The sequence below is a fragment of the Rhinolophus ferrumequinum genome, chromosome 7, assembly GCF_004115265.2.
Source record: "Rhinolophus ferrumequinum isolate MPI-CBG mRhiFer1 chromosome 7, mRhiFer1_v1.p, whole genome shotgun sequence".
Classification (NCBI taxonomy): Eukaryota; Metazoa; Chordata; class Mammalia; order Chiroptera; family Rhinolophidae; genus Rhinolophus; species Rhinolophus ferrumequinum.
This window is the reverse complement of record NC_046290.1, coordinates 4,753,575-4,774,188: the sequence shown is the minus strand read 5'-3', so window position 1 is coordinate 4,774,188 and position 20,614 is coordinate 4,753,575. Positions and strand designations below refer to the sequence as shown.

Genomic DNA, 20,614 nt, shown 5'->3' with positions numbered 1-20,614 from the left:
TGCTAAAACCTCAGTAATTCCCTACCCTGTGTATTTATGGCAATAACACCACCATATGAGACATTTCGATGGGATGTGATATTTATGATATTTATAAAGAACTCAGTTCCCTCAGATGAAAAATGTTATGGAAATGCAAATACTAATAAATGCTGAAATGTATAATATGCTTCAGGGGATTCTGACTTTCATAGTGTAATAAGCACTATTTACCTGGTCCATAGCTGAGTTTTTTTTATTGCATATGATGGAAGAAAAATATTATAGTCTCAGTATACTAAGCTGTAATTCAAGTTGGCTTGTACTTATATAACAATGACTTTTTTCCTTTGCACTGAATTTTGAATTACCACTAAAAGACAGTTTTTGCAACTTAACACATGATCTACCTTGATGAATATAAAAATCGAATATTCTCTTTTAATGTTTGAAATTAAAGTATTCACTATGACCCAAAGTAATGCGTCAATCATTTCTCTTTCTGTTGTTGCTTTCTAGGAGTAATCGGTTCTTCTAGATAAGACAGCCATCAACTCAAGAACTCCTAAGCTGAAGTCATTTGATTTTTAAAATATTAGACTTTTGTTCTTCTTTCTGTTTTAATTAATAGTGCTATTTTTGCATTAGGCAACAGTTATTTAGTCTTAAATCTCAAGCTTTACCAGTTTCTTAGCTCCCAAAGTTTGTCTAATCCCCCAGCCTTTTCTCTCTTTTGTTTGGATTAATTTTGGCTTGTTGCACTAGAGGAAATCTTTCAATATTGGTGTCACAGGACGTGTGTGATAGAGGCATTTCCTGAGGCTATATGTATGCTTGAGAGTCTTGACATGAACCTCATTCATGAACAGTAGTTTGACTTGGTATATAAATGAAGTGCAGAATACTTTCCTTAAGTATTTTTAAGATTTTGCTCTACTGTTTTTTAACATCTGGTGTTGTTTATGAGAAATACAAATCTGACTCTTATTCCATAGCAGTTCATCTAGTTGTTGTTTTCCTTCTAGGAGCTTTCAGGATTTCTCCCTTTGTCCTTAACACTGAAATGTTAGCAGCATAGGAATAAGTCCAATCTGGATATTTGGAGTGCTTGTTGAATAAATGGAGATTCAGGCTGTAATTCAAGTGTTTTATCGTTTCCTTGTATTTTTTTTTCCAGTATAAAAAATGTCTCTAAATGATGGCTTCGAAGAGGATGAGGATACAGACATTACTCAAAAGAAGCTAATGCATGTAATTAGGAATTTGTTCGCTGGGAACCCAGCGATCCAGAGGAGGCATCTTCCTCCCCAAAGCTCTTCCACACACGATACTCTCACTGGGACATCCTTGAATCCTCACAGTTCTCGACATTTCCTTTTCTATAGTCTGTTGGCTGAAAAAGTGCCTCCTGGCCTTCATGCATTACACAAGCTCTTTCTTTTCTCGGGACTTTAAAGATGCAGATGCTGGCTCTGCTTTTATTATCCCTCTTGAAAATTTCCCAGTGAAGCCCTGTTTTAATTAATAGTGCTATTTTTGCATTAGGCAACAGTTATTTAGTCTTAAATCTCAAGCTTTACCAGTTTCTTAGCTCCCAAAGTTTGTCTAATCCCCCAAAGTTTGTCTAATCCTGTACCACATCAGCTGAGCATCAGCTGTCCTCCTACCCTGATATAAAGTGCCAGCTATTTTCTGTGGACTCTCTTTAGGCCATTTGGGATTCAGAATGTACACACACACGTGAGTGTGTATGTGTGTGTATATATATAACATGTATAATGTATATGCTAAATGTATATTATATACAACATATATATATATATATATATATATATATACTAAATATATAAACATACACATGTATTATTTAGTGAGCACATATGTATTGAAACAAATTCAGGAAATCAATGTAATATTACAACAGCTCTGATGGCCATTCCAGAAAAGGAGTTCCAAAATTGCTTTGAAGGGTAGACTATGCACTGGCGTCGGTGCATAGCTTCCCAAGGGCAGTACTTCGAAGGTGACTGTAGTGATATTCAGCAATGAGGTATGTTGCACTTTTTCTAGGATGAGTTTGCAAACTTAATTGTCCAACCGATATAGTCATGTTTGACTTCTGCAATTACAAGAGGTGCTCAAAGTGGTTACCATCAACGTCCAGACACTTCTGATTATACTACTGCTACATAGATAACATCTCTTGAAATGTGTATACATTTTTTGGCACCTTCTATATGTGCATGAGTAATGAATACATATATTTTTAATGAGCATATGCTCCTTGAGTGATGATAAAAATATATAAGATACCCACAACTCTACTGAGATAGGTAATGCCATTGCTGTTTGTGTCCCCCCAAAATTCATATGTTGAAATCCCAATGTGACAGCATGGGGAGGTGAGGTCTTTGACACGTGATTGGGTCATGGGGGCAGAACGCTCATGAATGTGGTTGGTGTTCTTACAAAAGAGACCACACAGAGCTCCCTCACCTGCTTTGCCACATGAAGATACAGGAAAAGTCAGCCATCTGCAACCAGGAAGAGGGCTCTCACCAGAACTCGATCATGCTGGTACCCTGACCTTGGATTTCCAGCCTCCAGTAACTCTGAGTAATACATATCTGCTGTTTACAGACCACTCAGTTTGTGATATTTTGTTATAGCAGCCCAAATGGATAACACTTCCATTTTATAGATGAAGAAATGAAGACCAGAAAGGATTCAAAACCAAACAATGGAAAACCAGAGCCATGCTCATGACAATTACACAATACTCCCTCTCAGCAAACAAGCCGAAGAACACCTGTTAAGGGCATTGCATTATTCATCAAGCCAGGGTGTTTATGGGCTCAGCTTTGCCCTGATACTAACCTTGGGAGAATGATATGACACTATTGTGTAGCCTGAACCTGATGAGGGCAGGATGCAGTGAAAACCTAAACGAAGGTGGCTGCAGTAAGAATAGCAAATAGAAACTACACCACAGAGCACATTATTTTATGGGGTACACAAAGGAGAAAGCACAAACCAAGAGGGGAAATCCAGAGTTAGGGTGAGGGAGAGAGTGTGGAGTCAAGAACAGAAATCAAGGATGGCAGACCAGTGTGGTTTGTGGAAAGATGGAGTTTGAACATTCTGCGTTTGCAGTGTTCATGAAAACCGGGTCTGGAATTCCAGAAAAGATGGAGGGCAGAATTAGGGCACTGAGAGCCATTAATCCAGACAGGATGATTGGAAATGTGTGAGGAGCTGAAAGCTGGCCAAAATAAATACGAAGAAAAGATGCCTCTGTGTAGAACACTGAGGAACATGTATGGTGGGTAGGAGTAGAAAAGTGTCTATAAAGAATGTGGAGAGGAAAAAAAAAAATGTCAGAGAACCAGAATGGTTCCAGATGACAGGAACCAAGAGAGGAGGTTTTGGTTTTTCCTTCCAAGAATATTTTTTCTTCAAATAGACAGAAAGTGGGCAAGAAAAGTCAACACTGCAGAAATCTAGGATGGAAAATGCCTTTAAATTTGGCAGGTGCTTTCAGTTGAACAGTGAATTTTTGATGGCAGTTGCACAGTAGAGTTAGGAAAGTAGGTAGAAGGAAAGAGAAACAAAGAGTTGCAGCTACTTTTTTCAAGAAGTTTAGTGGTGAGGGAAAGGAAGCAAGAATGAAGACACTCATTATGAGATATCTAAGAGAAGATAAACTTTTTCTTAGTTTATTTACCAATTTAATATAAGATAAACTGGAATATTTATCAACAAGGAAGAACATAGATATGCACTATTGGGACCATTTAGATAAATAAAAATTATAATGTTAAAATGTTGGTGGATATTCTAAAGTGCTTACAAGATATGTTAGAAATAGAATAGAGGCCTGACAGCTTATATTTAGGAGAAAAAGAAAATGACATTACTATGCTCTTAAAAAGTTAAGAAACAACACTACATATCAGGAAACAGAATGAGAGATACTAGATATCAATAATGATGATGACAATAGTGCAAATGAACTAAATTTCTCTCTCTAAATACCAAAGTAAGTTTAGATGTAAAAGAAAAATCAAAATGACAAGGCTTAAAAACAGGATGCTTAAAAAAGTTAGAGGAAAAAATCATCAAAATATATATATTTTAAGATATGTATATTTAATGTGGGTATTCAACAAAACAATGAACATTTCTAGAAGCACAGGCACCACTTATGCAGCCCCACATAATAATGTCACTCAATGCCACTTCGGAGGCTTTTGATACCAAGCTATGTGAAAAATTAAAGGTAGAAAAACATAAACTGTAGTTTGCAGGTGATTATTGCATACGGGTTTGGGAAAACAGCACTATTAGAGTGAATAGAGAATTTTCTGAGTGTCTGGAAAGAACATAAACATACATCCCAAAAGTATCCCTGCACAGTATTTATAATCAGGTGCAAGTCATGTTGAAAAGAAGATAACCTCTTCACAAGAGCACACAAACCTATCAGAATTAAGAATAAACATCTTAAAACTATGTGGAACTTTGCAGAGAACATTCTAAAAGCTTTGTTGATTGATTTAATGGTATATTCTCAGAAGTAGAGAAATCAAACATTTCTAAATGCAAAAGCTAAAGGAATATATTTATGGACCTGAAAAAAATTAAAATGATCCCACAGTCTACAAAACAAAAAAATCTAATTCTAATTAAAAATATGTAAAAAGAAGAGTGGTGGTAATCTTACAAGATATAAGAAGAAGATGTGGTATATATAACAATGGAATACTGTTCTGCCATAAGAAAAGATGAAATCGTGCCATTTGCAACAACATGGATGGATCTTGAGATTATTATGCTAAGCAAAATAAGTCAGACAGAAAAAGTTGAGAACCATATGATTTCACTAATATATGGTATGTAAAACTGAAAATAACAAAGGGGCAAGACAAACAAATGAAGAAAGAAAAACACATAGACACAGACAATAGTTTAGTGGTTACCAGAGGGTAAGGGGGGTGGGGGGTGGGAGATGAGGGTAAGGGGGATCAAATATATGGTGATGGAAGGAGAACTGACTCTCGGTGGTGAACACACAATGTGAGATATAGATGATATATTACAGAATTGTACACCTGAAATCTATGTAACTTTACTAATTGTCACCCTGATATACTTTAATTTTAAAAAAAGTACTGCAAAATACAGCAATTACAATCATAAAGTTACTGGGACAAGGACACATAGACAAAATCATGGATAAAATATCTTTGGCCTAAAAAGTTAAATAAAATAATATATGACAAAGGAAACATCATACTATAACAGAACACAGAAAGATAACTCATCAACAAGGAAAAATGGAAACCACATTTGCATCTTACACTATACTATGATCTCATCAGCAAGAAAAAAACAATTCATATCTTACACTATGATTGTCTATGTTTTTCTTTAACCTTGGGATGCTGGGGACTCTGTGTTTTTGGTCTGCATTCCCCCCACCCCCAAATCGAATTTGAGCAGAATACGTTAAGATTCACAGAATTCAAGAATCATGGGGCAGATGTTATGGACCGTTTGGCTCCCTCATAACATACAAACACTTTAAGTACATCCCTGACACGTGTTGAACCACCACCTGAGCACTTGCAAAAGGCTTGGTGAAAGGCTGAACAGGGAGCAAGTACAGAACTTTCCCTGAAGCAGCCGAAAAGCAAATTCTCCAAGTCCATTCTCAGCTGGAGGATTACATTAGCTATTATGTCCATAGACTTAAAAGGCAATCCAGCCCAGCACTCTTATTTCACTGATAAAGAAAAACAGCAAGCGATGAAATGATTAAATTCATCATTCGCTGGGGAAAATACTGACAAAATAAAATTGTCATAAAATTGGTATGCTTCTATTTCTTTGCATATTAATATTCTTGATTTGGCATCTAGGTTTCATTCTCATATTACTAATTTCCAGTGAAATAATTTAAAATCATAACGTCACCAGAGGCAGAAGACAGTAATTATAAATGCTAATTTATTTGGGAAACAATAGGAAAATTTTTTTATGAAAGAATATAAAAAGCAAACTTTATTTAAAGGCAAGTATTAAAAAATTTAAGTTTTAAGTTATTCATCAGCAGGCAACTTTGAGAGATCCATTAATTCTCTTTATATGGAATTTGTCACATTTTTTATTCATTTATATCAGCTAATGAAGCACACTGCTCTCCAATGAAAGGACTTCCCTCAATTTTTCAAGAAAATAATCAAAATCCTACTTAGAAATTCTCAAAAAGCTCACTCATTGAAAGTGTTACGTCTTCAGAGCCCAAGTTTTGAATGCTTCTGAATCTATCTGCCCCTTCTTAAGAATAGAATCTGCTGTTCACATTTGTCTGTGTGCTGACCTGCCTTTTGGAATACCCACTCCTAAATAATTCCCCTAAACATTCTTTTCCCTCAACTTGTCAATAAAATTCACCAGCAAAGATCTGAAATAGTAATTTTGTTATGAGCTGCACTCATCAATGTCAAAATCTAGCACTGTTTTCAGGATCCATTATCCTGCAAACTGTCATCACGACGTATCTGTGATCCCAGCATTTCAATAAAGACTAGTTTAAATGCATGTTCTTTAGGAGATCTGGGTCAGGTTAACAAGCTGGGCAATTCCAAGCTTGCATTCTATCTTTGACATAAAAACTGTGTCATTCATTACACACACACACACACACACACACACACACACACACACACACACATTTTGTCTGTACACTCCCTACTGGATGGTTATTGAACACTTTTGTGACAATGAGCCTACAATAACCACAGTTCATAGAAATACTTCAGCCAAATTACACTAGAAACTTTCGGGGAGAGGAATATGGGCCTGGGAGGACAGGGAGTTGGCACTTTTGCTGTTTATCTTTGTTTATTTTTTGAAGCTTTAACATGACCAAGTATTACTTTAGTGAATAATGACGAGTGACACTCATAACGGGAAGATACATCCAACAGTATCTGAGTTCGCTTTGAGCAAGCAGGAGGTGTGGAGGGTTCAGAGATGACATTTAACCTGCAGAGAATTCAGAAGAGACAGAGGAAGAGACTTATGAAAGGGGCTCATGAGGGTGTAGAACACTCGGGGGCCCAGGGGCTGCTATAAACCAGGAGGAGTCCTAAGTGTCGAAGGATATAGTTTTAAGATGATTGATAAGTACATACATAATTAAGTTGCATTATGAAGGGTGAACGTAAAGAAAGTGAGGGAGAAAGCGAGTGCAGAATACATTCATGTATTTTCTCCACTGGTGTTCCACAGCATGTCTCCTTGCCTACTCCACACACATACACACACATGAACAACTAGGTTCTAAGAAAAATAATACATTAAAGACAAGAAATTAACAGACAGGCTTTGCCACCAAAGAATGCACAATCTAGTTTCAGGATGGCAGAGATGGACCCTGGAAGGTCAGCTGGAGGGACACTGCCCCTGGGATAAGGACCCCTGAGTCACTTAGTCTGGCAGTAAACCCCTCGAGATGCCAGCTACATTTTGTCCCCTGGTGACAAATACACAGGAAGGACCACTGGGAGGGGCCTGGGCTCTGACAACTGCAAAGTACTGTCACAAGTGCACCCTGTCTCATGCAGAGAGTGTTGTGTGTTTTCTTTCAATGCACTTTTCTTCCTCCAATCATTGCATCTATATAACGTTAAAATGGTTGGTATTCATTGTATCCAAAGAGGGGCTGAAACAAATTGTTTTGCGGAGCACACACCCCTACACCTGAAGGAAGCACTTTGAATGACATTCTCTTTGCAGTGGTGATGGTGGATGAATGAAGCACAGGGGGTGTGTGGTGAAGGGTGGGCAGGAGGTGACACATGGAATGAATGCTTGGATCTCAATTTGGTCTGTGGCTGCACTGGGCTTCGTGGTCTCAGGGACCGCTCCTCTGTGTAGAGACATAGGTAGATTGCCATCGGCCAATTTCTGTTTCTTGATATCTAGCAGGTTGTATCTTATTGATTTTATTAACTAAGAATTTTTGCTCTCATTGAATTGCTGGTCCAAACAAAAGCCAAGCTTTCATTCTAATTCTGGGCACACATTTCCCGAAGCCTTAACAAGAAAAGTACTACATTCTGGGCACCAGACCCAGGGAGCTGTCTCCCCATGCTGATTGCAAAATATATTTGTTAAAGATCTGTAGTAAAAGGTCTTATTTTTCTTCAGAGTGCACCTTTTCTCTTTCCTTATTTAAAAAGGATCACCAACACCTTTAAAAACACAAACAAACAAACAAACAAAAACTAGCAAATGTCCTTACAACACCCCCATGACGGTGCCTTAAAGTCGAGCACAAAGAGGTCCACACAAGTCATGCTCTTGAGTTACATAAGATCAAAGTGTGGCCTGTCTGACTGCTTGGACACCACGTGACCGGGGTGGCACCTGGTTCTGGCTACTCAAGGTGTCTTCAGAGAGGTACACAGTGCAGATGAGGTCAGTAGCTTGACTGATTGTTTCTGTCAAAGCTGGTACTATAAATATTAGGTTAGATAGTCTATCTACTTGGCATTTCAGTTCTCCCTAGCCTTGGTGCTATTTTGAGGTAGATTCTGGAGGTGATGGAAAAGAAAGTGAAGTATATCTGTCGGGACCAATCTGATCCAGTCACTACTGTTTGGGAAAGGAAACTAAAGATCTTAAAACACTTCAAGTTGATAGTGGGACCAACCACGAACATGAACTGCTGTTAGTTGAAACTGTGGAGTTTTCTAGAACCCCGATTTAAAATGTTACTGGACGTAGGTATATGAAGATAGGCAGGATAATAGTCCCATGTTAACTACTGTCTATATTTCTTAACGTTGAATCAGAGTTTGATACACAGAGACCAAAACATTCAACATTAATTACTGAATAGCTTTGCTAGACATATTGTAACACAAAATGCTTTGTAAGAAAGAAACCATGAGATTTACTGCTAATGTCAGTGAGAAAGCAATGTTTATGGCCACATCCCAGCCTCGAACCAAGCCTGACACAATCTAGGGGCTCTGTCAATACTTGCTGAATGAACGAACTGAACTTCCTGTTTTCAAAAAGGAATTCGATGACCGTTTATCAGTTCATACGCAAATAAAAGTCCAGCATTAAAATTTAAAGGATATGTTTTGCTCCCACCACCTAATACATTTTGATGAGGTCATAAAATGGACTGGCTCAGTACAATTTAACAAACAATAATGGGGCACCGTCCATGGCCAAATGCTGGTAACACCAAAGGTACTGTGACAAGCGCTGTCAGAAAAGTGAGCGCGGTGTTCACACAGTCAAGTACCTTTTATAGATGAAACTGGGTCCTGCTGACAAACACAAACCCAAGAGAAACGAAAGTGTTCACAGGGGTACCAGGCCGTCACCTGAAGTTAAGCGTGCCAAATACAGGACCCCTGGTATTTGGATGTTTTCCCTCCAAACACGCCTGTCTCACCTGCTGTCCAGACTCCTCGATGATAACACGTGGCTTTGCCTCCCACATCTCTGGTTTGCCTCCATGTCTTATGCTTTCGATATTTCACAATAACCCATGTAATTTCCCTGATGTACGTTTCTGTGCAACACCCAGGCAACCACCATAAAACAGCCTTTGAAACGACACCAACCGGTTCCCTACTCAACCCTCCCTTGCAACTCCGATGACCTCCCTCCCGAACGGTTTTGACCCTTTCATCCAGTGTGGACAACAGGTACTATATGAAGTGGTATGACAGCACAGAGAGAGGGAGGCTCCGATGTCAGCTGGGGCAGACTCTGGCCACAAACGCTACCCCAGAGCAATGGACTTTAACTAAAAGTCAGTGTCTTAATGATGTGTTGTTAGCATTCTTATTGTTGTTTGCCGTTCCCCAGCCACGTGTGGATGGGCCCTGATGTGGCTGCCTTGTCTGCATGTGAGTGCACCCAGGCTCCCTAGGTCTGGGTCTGAAGATGCTCTCTCTGCTTCGTGGCTATAGCTCCAGCCAGAGCACAGCTCATGACCGGGCCTAGGCTGCTCAGGGCTCTTTCGAATGAATTAAGGGACTGCATACTGGAGGGTAACGGCAACATCAGCATTTTAGTAATGCCTCGAAATGCAGAAGGAAGATTGAAACTGCATCTTACCTGCTGACGTTTCTCAAATTCCAGCTTGATCCTGGACTTGATGCAATTACACGTGTCCTGATACGTCTGCTGCAGAGCGAGCTCCATGAGATGCTTGTGGTACGCTCCTGCCACGTTCCCACAGATGAAAATGATCACGTTGGCCAGGATCTGAGGACACACAAAGAGCCAGTCAATAGGTGAGTGTGTCTAAGTCATGGACGACCCAACGCACATCAGCAGCAGTCTTCCGAGAAACGCCTCTGCTTGGGAAGTTCATTTTATTTCTGTTTCCAGACAGACATTTATACCGTGTTTTCCCCCAAAATATGACCTAACCAGAAAATAAGCCCTAGCATGATTTTTCAGGATGACATCCCCTGAACGTAAGCCCTAATGCGTCTTTTGGAGCAAACTTTAATATAAGACCAGGTCTTATTTTCAGGGAAACACGGATATACGTAACAGAAACAGCTATTGTCTTTAGGGATTCTATCCCCTTCATGCCCTTTGCGAGATGACTTCGTGGTTTCTCCCTCTTCTTTGGGCTCAGCATGTAATGCAATGCAGATGGGAGTCACCATGTGTCAGAGCTAGCCCAGGCTCAGAAGGCCTGGCATGTTTTGAGTGGCCCTCCAGGGCTTCTTTGGTAAACAAGCATGTCTAGCCCACTGGTCCCAGGAAGATGAAAGTCTCGTGGAGCAAAGCTGTCCTGGACAACTTATAGTTTACTATAATGTTCCACTGAGATTTCATGGTTGTCACACATCATTTTCCAATACAAGGTGACTGATATAGGCTACCCACACACCAAAACTGTATTCACTCAGCCTGGATAATGCAATATGGATGCATTATCTTTTGTTTACATACAAATGTGGTAAATTTTCAAAAGCTATAACTCACTACTCTTTTGATGATAAAAATAATTCATATCCACAAAGCTTTGGAGGAGAAACAGAAAAACATAAAGAAAAACTAAACAGAACCTGTAATCACCCTTCCCAGGAAGAACCCTTCACTGTCTGAATGGTCTTGTCCCCACTCCACATCCCTCGGTAGCCTCAAAATTTTCGCCATACTTTGTTTTGCCAAGACCTCTGCCTTTTTTCAAAAGGACTGAATGCATTCTGATTGCAGTGTTTTGCTTTGCTTTTTAAATCTAACATTGAATGAGAATTTTCAGATCATAAAAAGCCTTTGGCAACAGGATGCTGAGTGCTTAGATAATATTCCGTTCTATGACCATATCATCATGTAGTTATGCCCATGCTGTCCGTCCCTTACTTCACTGGCATTCTTCACATGTGCATAATGTTACAGCGGTCAATCGTGTGCATGAAGCTCTGGCTTCATAGTTAATCACCTCTGTGGGCTCACTTAGTGAAACACACTGAGATGAAAGCCATGAATATGTCTAAGTTCTTGATACATATGGAAAAACTGCTCGGAGGAAATGTTCCCTTTATATTCTCACCAACAGCGTATGGCAATGGTGTTGCCAGTGGGCACTCTTACTTATCAGCACACTTCTGACGTAGTGGTGATAACATAGAAAACCGATGACGCCTGACTTCCACTCTTACATGTTCAGAGCCAGACTTACAGGTCTGGGAGTGGATGTGTGGTGTCACCTGGATAAGTGCCCACGGCCCCTTCTTACTTCTCACCAAACAGGTCAGCTGTGGCTTCAACAACAAAGGCAGGGCATTGGTTTCCAAAAGCCCTGTGCTCTTCTCTAAGAGTTTCCAATAACATGGACCAGCCCATCCCATCAGTCACCTGATGTGGTGAGCGTGCGTGGCTGTGACCTGAACCCCATTGGGGGAATATTTATTCCTGAGCCTTCCAGGTTCCCTGTCTTGGGACTTCCCAGAGGATTATGCTGTTCTCCCTTGGCACCGTGTAATCACTCTTCCCAGTGGGAGTGGGGAGTTGGGGTAAGGATGTGGACACCATGCAACTCAGCCCCTTCTCTGCATCTCTCAGCGGGGTCTCCCCCCGGACGAAAGTGGTCATACTCTTCTCCTCTGTCCTTAGCCACACCGTGAGCCCAGTGGACCATGTGCCCTGTGCTGGGGGCCAGAGGAGACCAATAATTCAGGGGAACAGCGGCAAGTCCACGAGGCCCAGACCGAAGCCACATTCTCCACACTCTTATATCGGGGTAAAGGTGATGTCCTCTGCCCCACCTGCCTCGTGCCCTTGTCTGCTTCTCCAGGACACAGAAGGGAGGTGGACTGTTGCTTGTTACCCTCCTAACGCCCTGGGAAACCCATTTGGGGATGGAGGGTCAAAGCAGGACAAAGTTAGACATGGGAAGAATGTTGGGCTGAGCTGTTGTTCAGGCGGGAGGGGGCCTGCACACTGTCCCATCCAACCCACGCTTTCACAGGTGTTGGAGGTGGAGAGTTCCCGGAGCTCACCCACATTCTCACAGCAACCTCCGGATATGTTCTTTTCTGCATCCATATTGCATCTGTCCTCCAGTACTACGGATGATTAAAATACCAACTGTGGGTACTGTGCTGCGTGTATGTGCCTGGAGTGTGTGTGATACGTGCACATGAGATGCGAACATGTGTGATATCTGTATGTGATCTGTGGATGATATAGGATGATATGTGTGCACACAATATGCATGTAAGATTTGTGTGGCGTGTATGGTGTGTGTGATTTGCAAGTGTGACATATGCTTGTGATACATCTGCATCTGTCTGTCTGGGATTTGTGTGTGATATGCACGTCTGTGTGGTTTGTGTGATAGGTATCATGTATGTGTACATGTCTGCCATCTGTACATGTGACCTCTGTGTGGTGTGCACAGGACGCAGCTGTGCCCCTGCCCAGAGCTTGGGAGCAGGCGGCAGTCTACAGTGTTACTTCCAGACATTTCTATCTGCACAGGCTCTACTCTTTCCCACTGCCATACTTTCACATGTCACCTCTGTCAATGTCACTCATGCAAATCTTGGTGATTCCCAGCTGAGCTGAGGACAGGTCCTCTTCTAGCTGATGGGAGTACATGTGGTGCCGTGCCCAGGTGCACATTATTAACTAAGCCCTCCCGTACTTTGCTTCTACAAAATGGCCATCTACCTTGCTAAAGAGTCTTCTGACCTTAACCTTGCCACTGCTGATTTGCTTTGAAGAACAGTGCACCAAAGAATGCAGGCAACGAGACGTGCCCACACAAAACAGACGGCTCCAAACCAGCAAATACTGTCTTTTTCCTCATTAGGTACAGCTGAAATAATAAAAATAACAGTGCTTATCTATGAGAGCTTTTTATTTTGCTCTTTAAAAAATGCCTTCAAAGTGAAGTTATAAACATTTCATGACGCCAATTCCTCCAAAAAAACCCCAAATGCAAACAGCAGAACTGAATGAAACCATCAGCTGTCCTGGGCTTCCCTGAGTGGGGGCTCTCCTAGAACAACACTGCCTCTTCCTGACACAGTGTCCTGACAACTTGGCATTGTCACAGAACTTAAGGAAAAGCCTTCTTTTGGTCATTCATGCTGGACTCTGCATTGTTTCAAGCAGCACGCAATTCGAACACTTCCTGGCTATAGGTAATTGGAAAGAATGTATTTACGAATTTGGATTTAGATGTGCGGAGGAAAATCCTTAAGAAATAGACAACGTAAGATTTTTAATGCCAAGTAAAATATGGTATCTATTTTCTGATGGAAAAATTAATCAAGTTACTTTTCTGATACCTGGTTTTACCTTGAAAGACCATACTCTAAGATTAATAGAATTGGCCCTGGCATTTTAATAATGACACAAATTTACAAATATGACTGATGTCCTAAAGCATTTTTCTTTCAAGGGGTGTATCCATATACTTTGTATAAAATTGTACGAAAGACTTTGTATAAAATCAAGGGCACCAAGGAAGTAATGTGGTTAAGGTTTCCTTTTTGAAATAATAGCAAAATATGCTATTTTCTAGAAGACTGTTAAACAGAACACAAAAAAAGTCCTATTTTTACAATGTTGAATTTGTTTTATAACATCATACTGTCTTGACATCTTCTTTTAACTTGTTGCTTCATTTAGCTACTCACATCGGTCAGAAAACAGGAGAAGAAACCTGGCCTCCCATGAGATGTCTTAGAAGAAAACAAATGGTTTAAGGGGATAACAGCAGTTGACGTTTACCCTGAAGATTCAAACCAGGTCTTGAAATCAAGCATGGTGCGTGATTCAGACTGTGTGCCAACTGGACTACACCTACATCACAGAAGCCTGGTCAGCCCTGCCACTCCGTCTTCCTTTTATATACTACATGGGGGGCAATTTACCAACACTCATTAGTGATTCTCAGGAGATACATGACTAGCAAATCCCAGGCTGCTGGGCAGGTCGCATCTACCAGCGATCACCATTACTCTTCCAAACGTGCCTTGCATCTTTTCATCCTTGCAAGTGTCCAGAAAGTGCAATAAGCGAGAGGATGGATATATTTTATTATTTTATTTTATAGGCAAGGAAACAAAGGTCTAAAAGATTAAGAGACTGGAGGCCACGGCCCCAGCCAGGCTAGGCTCTGAGGATTATCCCTGTACTGTCCACATTGCCCCGTCACATGGGCCTGGTCAGGCTCCTCCAGTGGGATCTAACCTTCTACTAGGGTGCGGGGAAGGTATTTCTAAAGAAAATCTAAAGAGACATGTGTTACTTTGCAAGAAGCTAGCGTTATTTAGCTATATAAAGCATTTGTGTCTTATGCTATACAGAGAGTCCCTCATGTAAAGTTATTTTGAGTGGCCACGTTTGGGGAACCACCTGTGCCTGGCATTTAACTGGTGATGTGCACGTCTGTGCATGTCCAGAGCAGACTGAGAGGCTCCCGACCGGGTCACGTGACCAAGGGCGCATGGTCTGAGGTGATTTCACCCGGGAAGGGAGCATTTAAGTGCGCGAGTTCACTGACTTCGGACATTTGAGCAGTTGTCACGTGGGTTAGGTGGCCACTCAGGTCCCTCGTGATTCCGAGATGTTGTGCATTTTAAGGAGTTCCATGTTCCCATTCTTAGTCTTATGTTAGGGCTGCGAAGTACAACGTGCTCGGGGGATAGCAGGTGGCTGACACGCAAGCTGCGGGGAAGGCACCGCCCTGAGTAAGGATGAGAACACCATCACTTAGGGATGTGATTTCTCTATGAATTAACCACCCAGGGCTGAAGGGGAGGAGATAACATAGCTCTTGAAACAGGTCATCAGCTTAAAACAAAGCAGATCATAAATATGCAAAAACACCAATTATGAGTCAAAGGAAAATGAAAGGGAATACAGGAACTTGATGAAGAGAGCTGCAAATGAATATTCAGTAAACGCGCTACATCTCATAAGCATCAAATCTGGCTTAAATAGCGCCGTGATCTTGCTTGGGGGAGACAGCAATCAGGCAGAGTTCTCCTTAGCTGAGCTCTCAAACACGGCTGTCAAGCACCGTGATCCCGTCGCCTCAGTGTGTCTTTCAACACCCTGAGAATTACATTTGCCGCATGCCCTGACCTCAGGCTTTCTGCTTTTTATTAGTGGGTTAGTGCACACCAGAAACACTGCACTGTGGCTAACAGCATCCAGTGGTCCTGAGGTCATGTGTTAGAATCTTCTTCTATTTATTTTAAAATCTCTCCAAATGAGGAGTGAAATTAGAAAGAAAGTGTTAACGACTGAATGTTTACGCCCCCACAAAGTTCATATGTCGTGGCCTTAATTCCCAGCACAATGGCTTTAAAAGGTGGGGACTTGGGGGGACAACTCAGTTTAGATGAGGTCACGAGGGCCGGCGCCCACAATGGGATTAAGTGTCCCTATAAAGGACAGAGAGCAGAGAGCGTGCGCTCACTCTCTCCCTCCCTCCCTCTTTCTCGTCCCAAGAAGAGGCCATCTGCAAGCCAGGACGAGAGCTCTCTCCAGGAACTGAATCAGCAAACCACCTTGACCTTGGAGTTCAGAACTGCGAGACTCCAGAATTGCGAGAACTAAACGTCTATTGTTTAAGCTACACAGTCTGCCGTGTTTTGTTATGGCAACCTGAGCAGACTAAAAAAGTTATAAAGAAAATTGAGAGACCAACCACCTCAGCCATGAGTGTTATTAGGGCTTTGGGTGAAACACTGGAATTGAAAATTAGGATTCAAATGCAATGTGATTTCCTGTGGAAATGGCCATTAGAAATAGACAGTACTGTTGGTTATGATTACTATTATTTTCATTATTCTCTTTAATATTAGAGCTGTTAGTATCAAATCTTTCTGAATAGCCTACATCATGTTACTTTTCCAGCTATATTTGGGCTGAAGAACTAAAGAATCTCATACATAGATGGGCTTAAGTCCAGCATAACAGCCAGATACAACCGAAGCGGGGAGGTCTGAGAGCCATTTGCTCCTCTCTGAAGCACTCCCGCCAGCTCATTACAAGCCAACTGGGAGAGACCAGCCTAGAAGACACTTAAGATCTTGACAGGAAGTTCCTCCCACAAATTAAGTCAGTGACAACACAGCTTCTCCAGAAGAAGGGGAAGCTGAATTAACCATGCAGACACCCAAACTTTACTTCTCAGCTCAGTGACTGCAAATGTGAAACTGATGGGGGAAAGTTTGGCTTGATTAATAGAATAACAGAAAAGAAAGAAAACACAAAGCTTCCAATATTGAGAACTCCGTGGAAGACCACATACGTCTCCCTCCATGGAGATTTACAGCTCACTCTACTTTCTGCAAAGGAGGATACCATCACACTATTTTCTTGTCCATTCTATCTTTGACTTCCAAGCACAACGAACAATCTTGGGTTTCAGTGCTTAGCTCTTCTGCACCATGGGAAGAGGGAAGACTTACTAAGTGAGCTATGTGGAAAGTTACAAAGATGAACAAAGGAACACTCTAATCAAGTTTTATGATGAAATACCTTAAAAGAGCCATATCAAGCCTTACCATTCTCGATGGGAGATTTCTTAGCCCTTTAAGATAAGTTATAAAGGAACCACTATAACCATAACTCACATCCCGCTTCTCTTTCATCCAAATGGGGCCAGCCATTTCCTTTTTATTGTTGACCTATTCTGCAGCCACTTCTCCAAAGCAATGCTATCAGACATTTCTATCCCCACTCCCTTCTATTTCAGCAGAGCTCCATGCCCAGTTCTGAGTGCACCTGGGATTACAAAGTACTTTTGTTACAGCTAGAGTCTGTCAGGTCCCAACACTGTCTCCTGACACAGTGATTGTGGATGATTACCTCAGATTTTGCCAGTCTACTAACCAATGATTAACTGAACTTTACATCTCTACTACAACCCGAAAGTAGCCATTGTTTCCTTGCTCTTTGTGAGGGTTAATTATCCCAAAGAGGTCCACTCTGCTTATTTCAGAGACCCATGGGACCAAGTGGTCCTGCATCATCCAAGGGGCCCATTAAATGCCGGTCTCTGTAGCTTCCGAAATCATCCCTCCCACAGTAATGACAGATGCACAACAGGAGGACACAGTTAAGTGTTGCCTGTCAGCGTTTTTCAAAAACTTTATAAACATGTAATTATATACTCATGGTAACTCAAATTTGCCTAATTCTGGTGATTTCAGCGGACTTAAAAGAGAAAAAAATAAAAGAAACTTTAACACACTTTAGTTTAGACTTTTACTTACTTTAGACAGATCATTTCTCTAATCTGAATCAATGAAATTTAGCTTCATTTAAACACTGTACGTAATTCTCTTTATTCATCACCACTTTATAGGTGCCACCATTGGTCTACATCCACTCATTTAGAAGTTTAAAAGCCAACAGGTGTTCAGATTCAGTTAACAAACATGACCAAGGCTGTCAGACACTCCAACCAGTGCAGCTTAGTTTGAGATGACATGATATGCCACTTCTTGGTACACAGGTGTCATAGCTATTTCTCTTTAATTAACGTAGCATACAAGGGCGGCGTGCCTTTTATGGGTACATGTGCAATGCTGTCCCATTTGCAACTTGCATTGTGACCTACTTGTAACCTCATGTATAATCTACACAATAGAAGACAAACTTAGAATTAAACAAACCAGGCACAGCGTACCCTGATGTTTATGACCAAATAAGAGCACACCTATAAGGGAACCGGCCCTAAAGGTAGACAACAAATGTAACATGATAACAGAGGGACAAGTGTGCTGAAGGGCAGAGCAATAACAACACGGAGATAGCATGGCCAATCTCGGGCGTGAACTTAAACATGATATTCCAAGTGCATTCTTAGAGAAGCCAACGGATTGCAGAATTGTCATGGACTCCACGTGCAGGAGAAGAACGAAGAGTGCTGTGATTCACACGATCTACTCTGAATTGGAACTCCCTTTTCCTTTTCCGTCAGGGCAAAAATGCTCCACAGAGTCACATGTGATTAAAAACGATAAATAACTTCTTGGATGCATAACTGCAACCTTTTGTGAAAGGAAAACAAAAGAATTTCCTGCTCCAAACTAAACTTCAGATCTTTCATTAATGACACTAATTATGGGAGGCCATGCTTGGCAGCAGCTTGCCTTTTCGTAGAATAAAAGGCTGAAATGCACTTAAGTGGATCTCCCCAGAGTGTTCTCTGGGTTCCCTTCACCACCTTCTTTCCTGTCCTACTGCAAATGATGAATTTTAATGAATGTCTGGTCTAGGTTCATATTAAACCATCATTAGCAGTATGTGGCAGGCATTTCTGCAAAAGAACTACCAGCCCCAAATTTCTAAGAAAGCTGGTTTTAGCACTCAAGTAGATTTTCTAGCAATTTATAAATAATCTATCTTTAAAACCCAGTATCATGCTGTTATGGACTGAACGGTGCCCTTCCCACCCCATCCAAATTCCATTCCAATCCGTAGACTGTGTTCTGTAAGAATTCAAGACAAGTTTTTAAATCCATTGACATCAGACTCTGACTTCTAGCCAGTTTCAAGCAGAAAATATCAGTCTGGCCCACATCACCAAGAGGCATCGCGCATGGTCTCCAAATGACCAGGACCGCAGTAGCTTTTTCCAGTCGGCATCGTTCAGTGACCGTAATCTAAAGAAATGGGCTTTGCTAAACACATGTATTAATGAGCTCAGGCTGCCATAACAAAGTACCACACACTGGCAGCTTAAATAAGAGATATTTGTTTCCTCACAGTACTGGAGGCTGGAAGTCCAAGGTCACGGTGACAGCAGAGTGGGTTTCTCTGCGACCTTTCTCCTTAACTTGCAGGTGGCCATTTCTCACTGTGTCCTCACGTGGTCTTCCCTCTACACAAGCTTGTGTGCCCCTGGTGTCTCTCTGAGTGTTCTAATCTCTTTTTCTTATAAGCACACTGGTCAGCTTGCATTAGGGCCTGCAAGCTGGGTGTTCTTCAAACACCCTGTCTCCAAACACAGTGACATTCTGAGGCCCTGGAGACTTGGGCTTCATCATGTAAGGTTTTTTTTGGGGGGTGGCACCATTCAGTCTGTAACAACATGACATTGAGTTTTAAAGACAGATTATTTATAAATTACCAGAGAATCCACTGACAGGTTAAAACCTGTCTTTCTTAGAAATCTGGGGCTGGTAGTTTCTTTGCAGAAATGCTACATACCACTGATGATGGCTTAATCTGAACTGAGATGAGACCTTCATTAAATCCTTTCACTTAACAAACCTGTACTGAGTGTTCATTTATGATCAACTACATTCTGTACCCCTCCCCTAAGAAATCAACTTCATTGGAATGAATGCAATAAAATGAGCCAACAACAGAAGTCAACAATGCAAGGGAACAAACGTGATGTAAAGTGGGCTTTTCAGGACGGGAAGGGGGTTGGGGGGGAGATTTGCTTTGTAGCAGCTGGACTCTCAGGATATTATCAAAAATAGCCTGGAATTAAGAGTCCTCATTAGCAAGCTGTCCAGATGAGACACAGGGATGCTTGTGGTTAAAGGTAGACAGCTAATACCCTGCGTCTCTCAACATTTTTATAAAATTTTACTTGCAAAGAATGAAACCACTAATGCAGAGGTTCCCAGATTTTCTTGGTTCACAGCCCTGAGTGTCTCATTATTTTTTTCATAGCACTTCTAGGCCAAAGGGAACACCCAAGAGTCTTGTTAATTAAGTGGCGTGGTCCAAACGACGTAAGTATTCTGCCCTACCAGCTTAGCAGTTGTTGGGGAAAAAAGCCAATACATGTGTTGAAATAAAATATGTCTTTAATTCGTTCTTTAATAACCCATGACTAACGATGGGCCCTCAGTAGCCATGTGCTCGTTGAGCACTGCACAACTTCACAAACCTTGGATGCTGATACGACACTACCACTCACGTTTCCTGTTCAGTCTTGATTTCTGCATTGTACTGCTTTTTGTAACAACTGCCCCAAACCCAGCTTTATAACAAAAGGAATGCAGTGTCATCTAATGTGGAGACCATGAACTACTTTGAGTTTGTGGTTTGCATGGCGTCTAGCAGATGTTGAGTGCTGGCTGCTGCGTTT

The 20,614-nt window shown here is 41.3% G+C and overlaps 1 protein-coding gene across 1 annotated transcript in view; it reads right to left on the bottom strand.

The window, feature by feature from the left end:
• Positions 1 to 20,614, bottom strand: part of ADCY2 (adenylate cyclase 2) — a 359,401-nt gene that overhangs the window by 154,972 nt on the left and 183,815 nt on the right. The window contains exon 4 of the mRNA XM_033110844.1: positions 10,132 to 10,281. Within this exon, the coding sequence (XP_032966735.1) occupies positions 10,132 to 10,281 (150 nt within the window). The remainder of the gene's footprint in view (positions 1 to 10,131; positions 10,282 to 20,614) is intronic.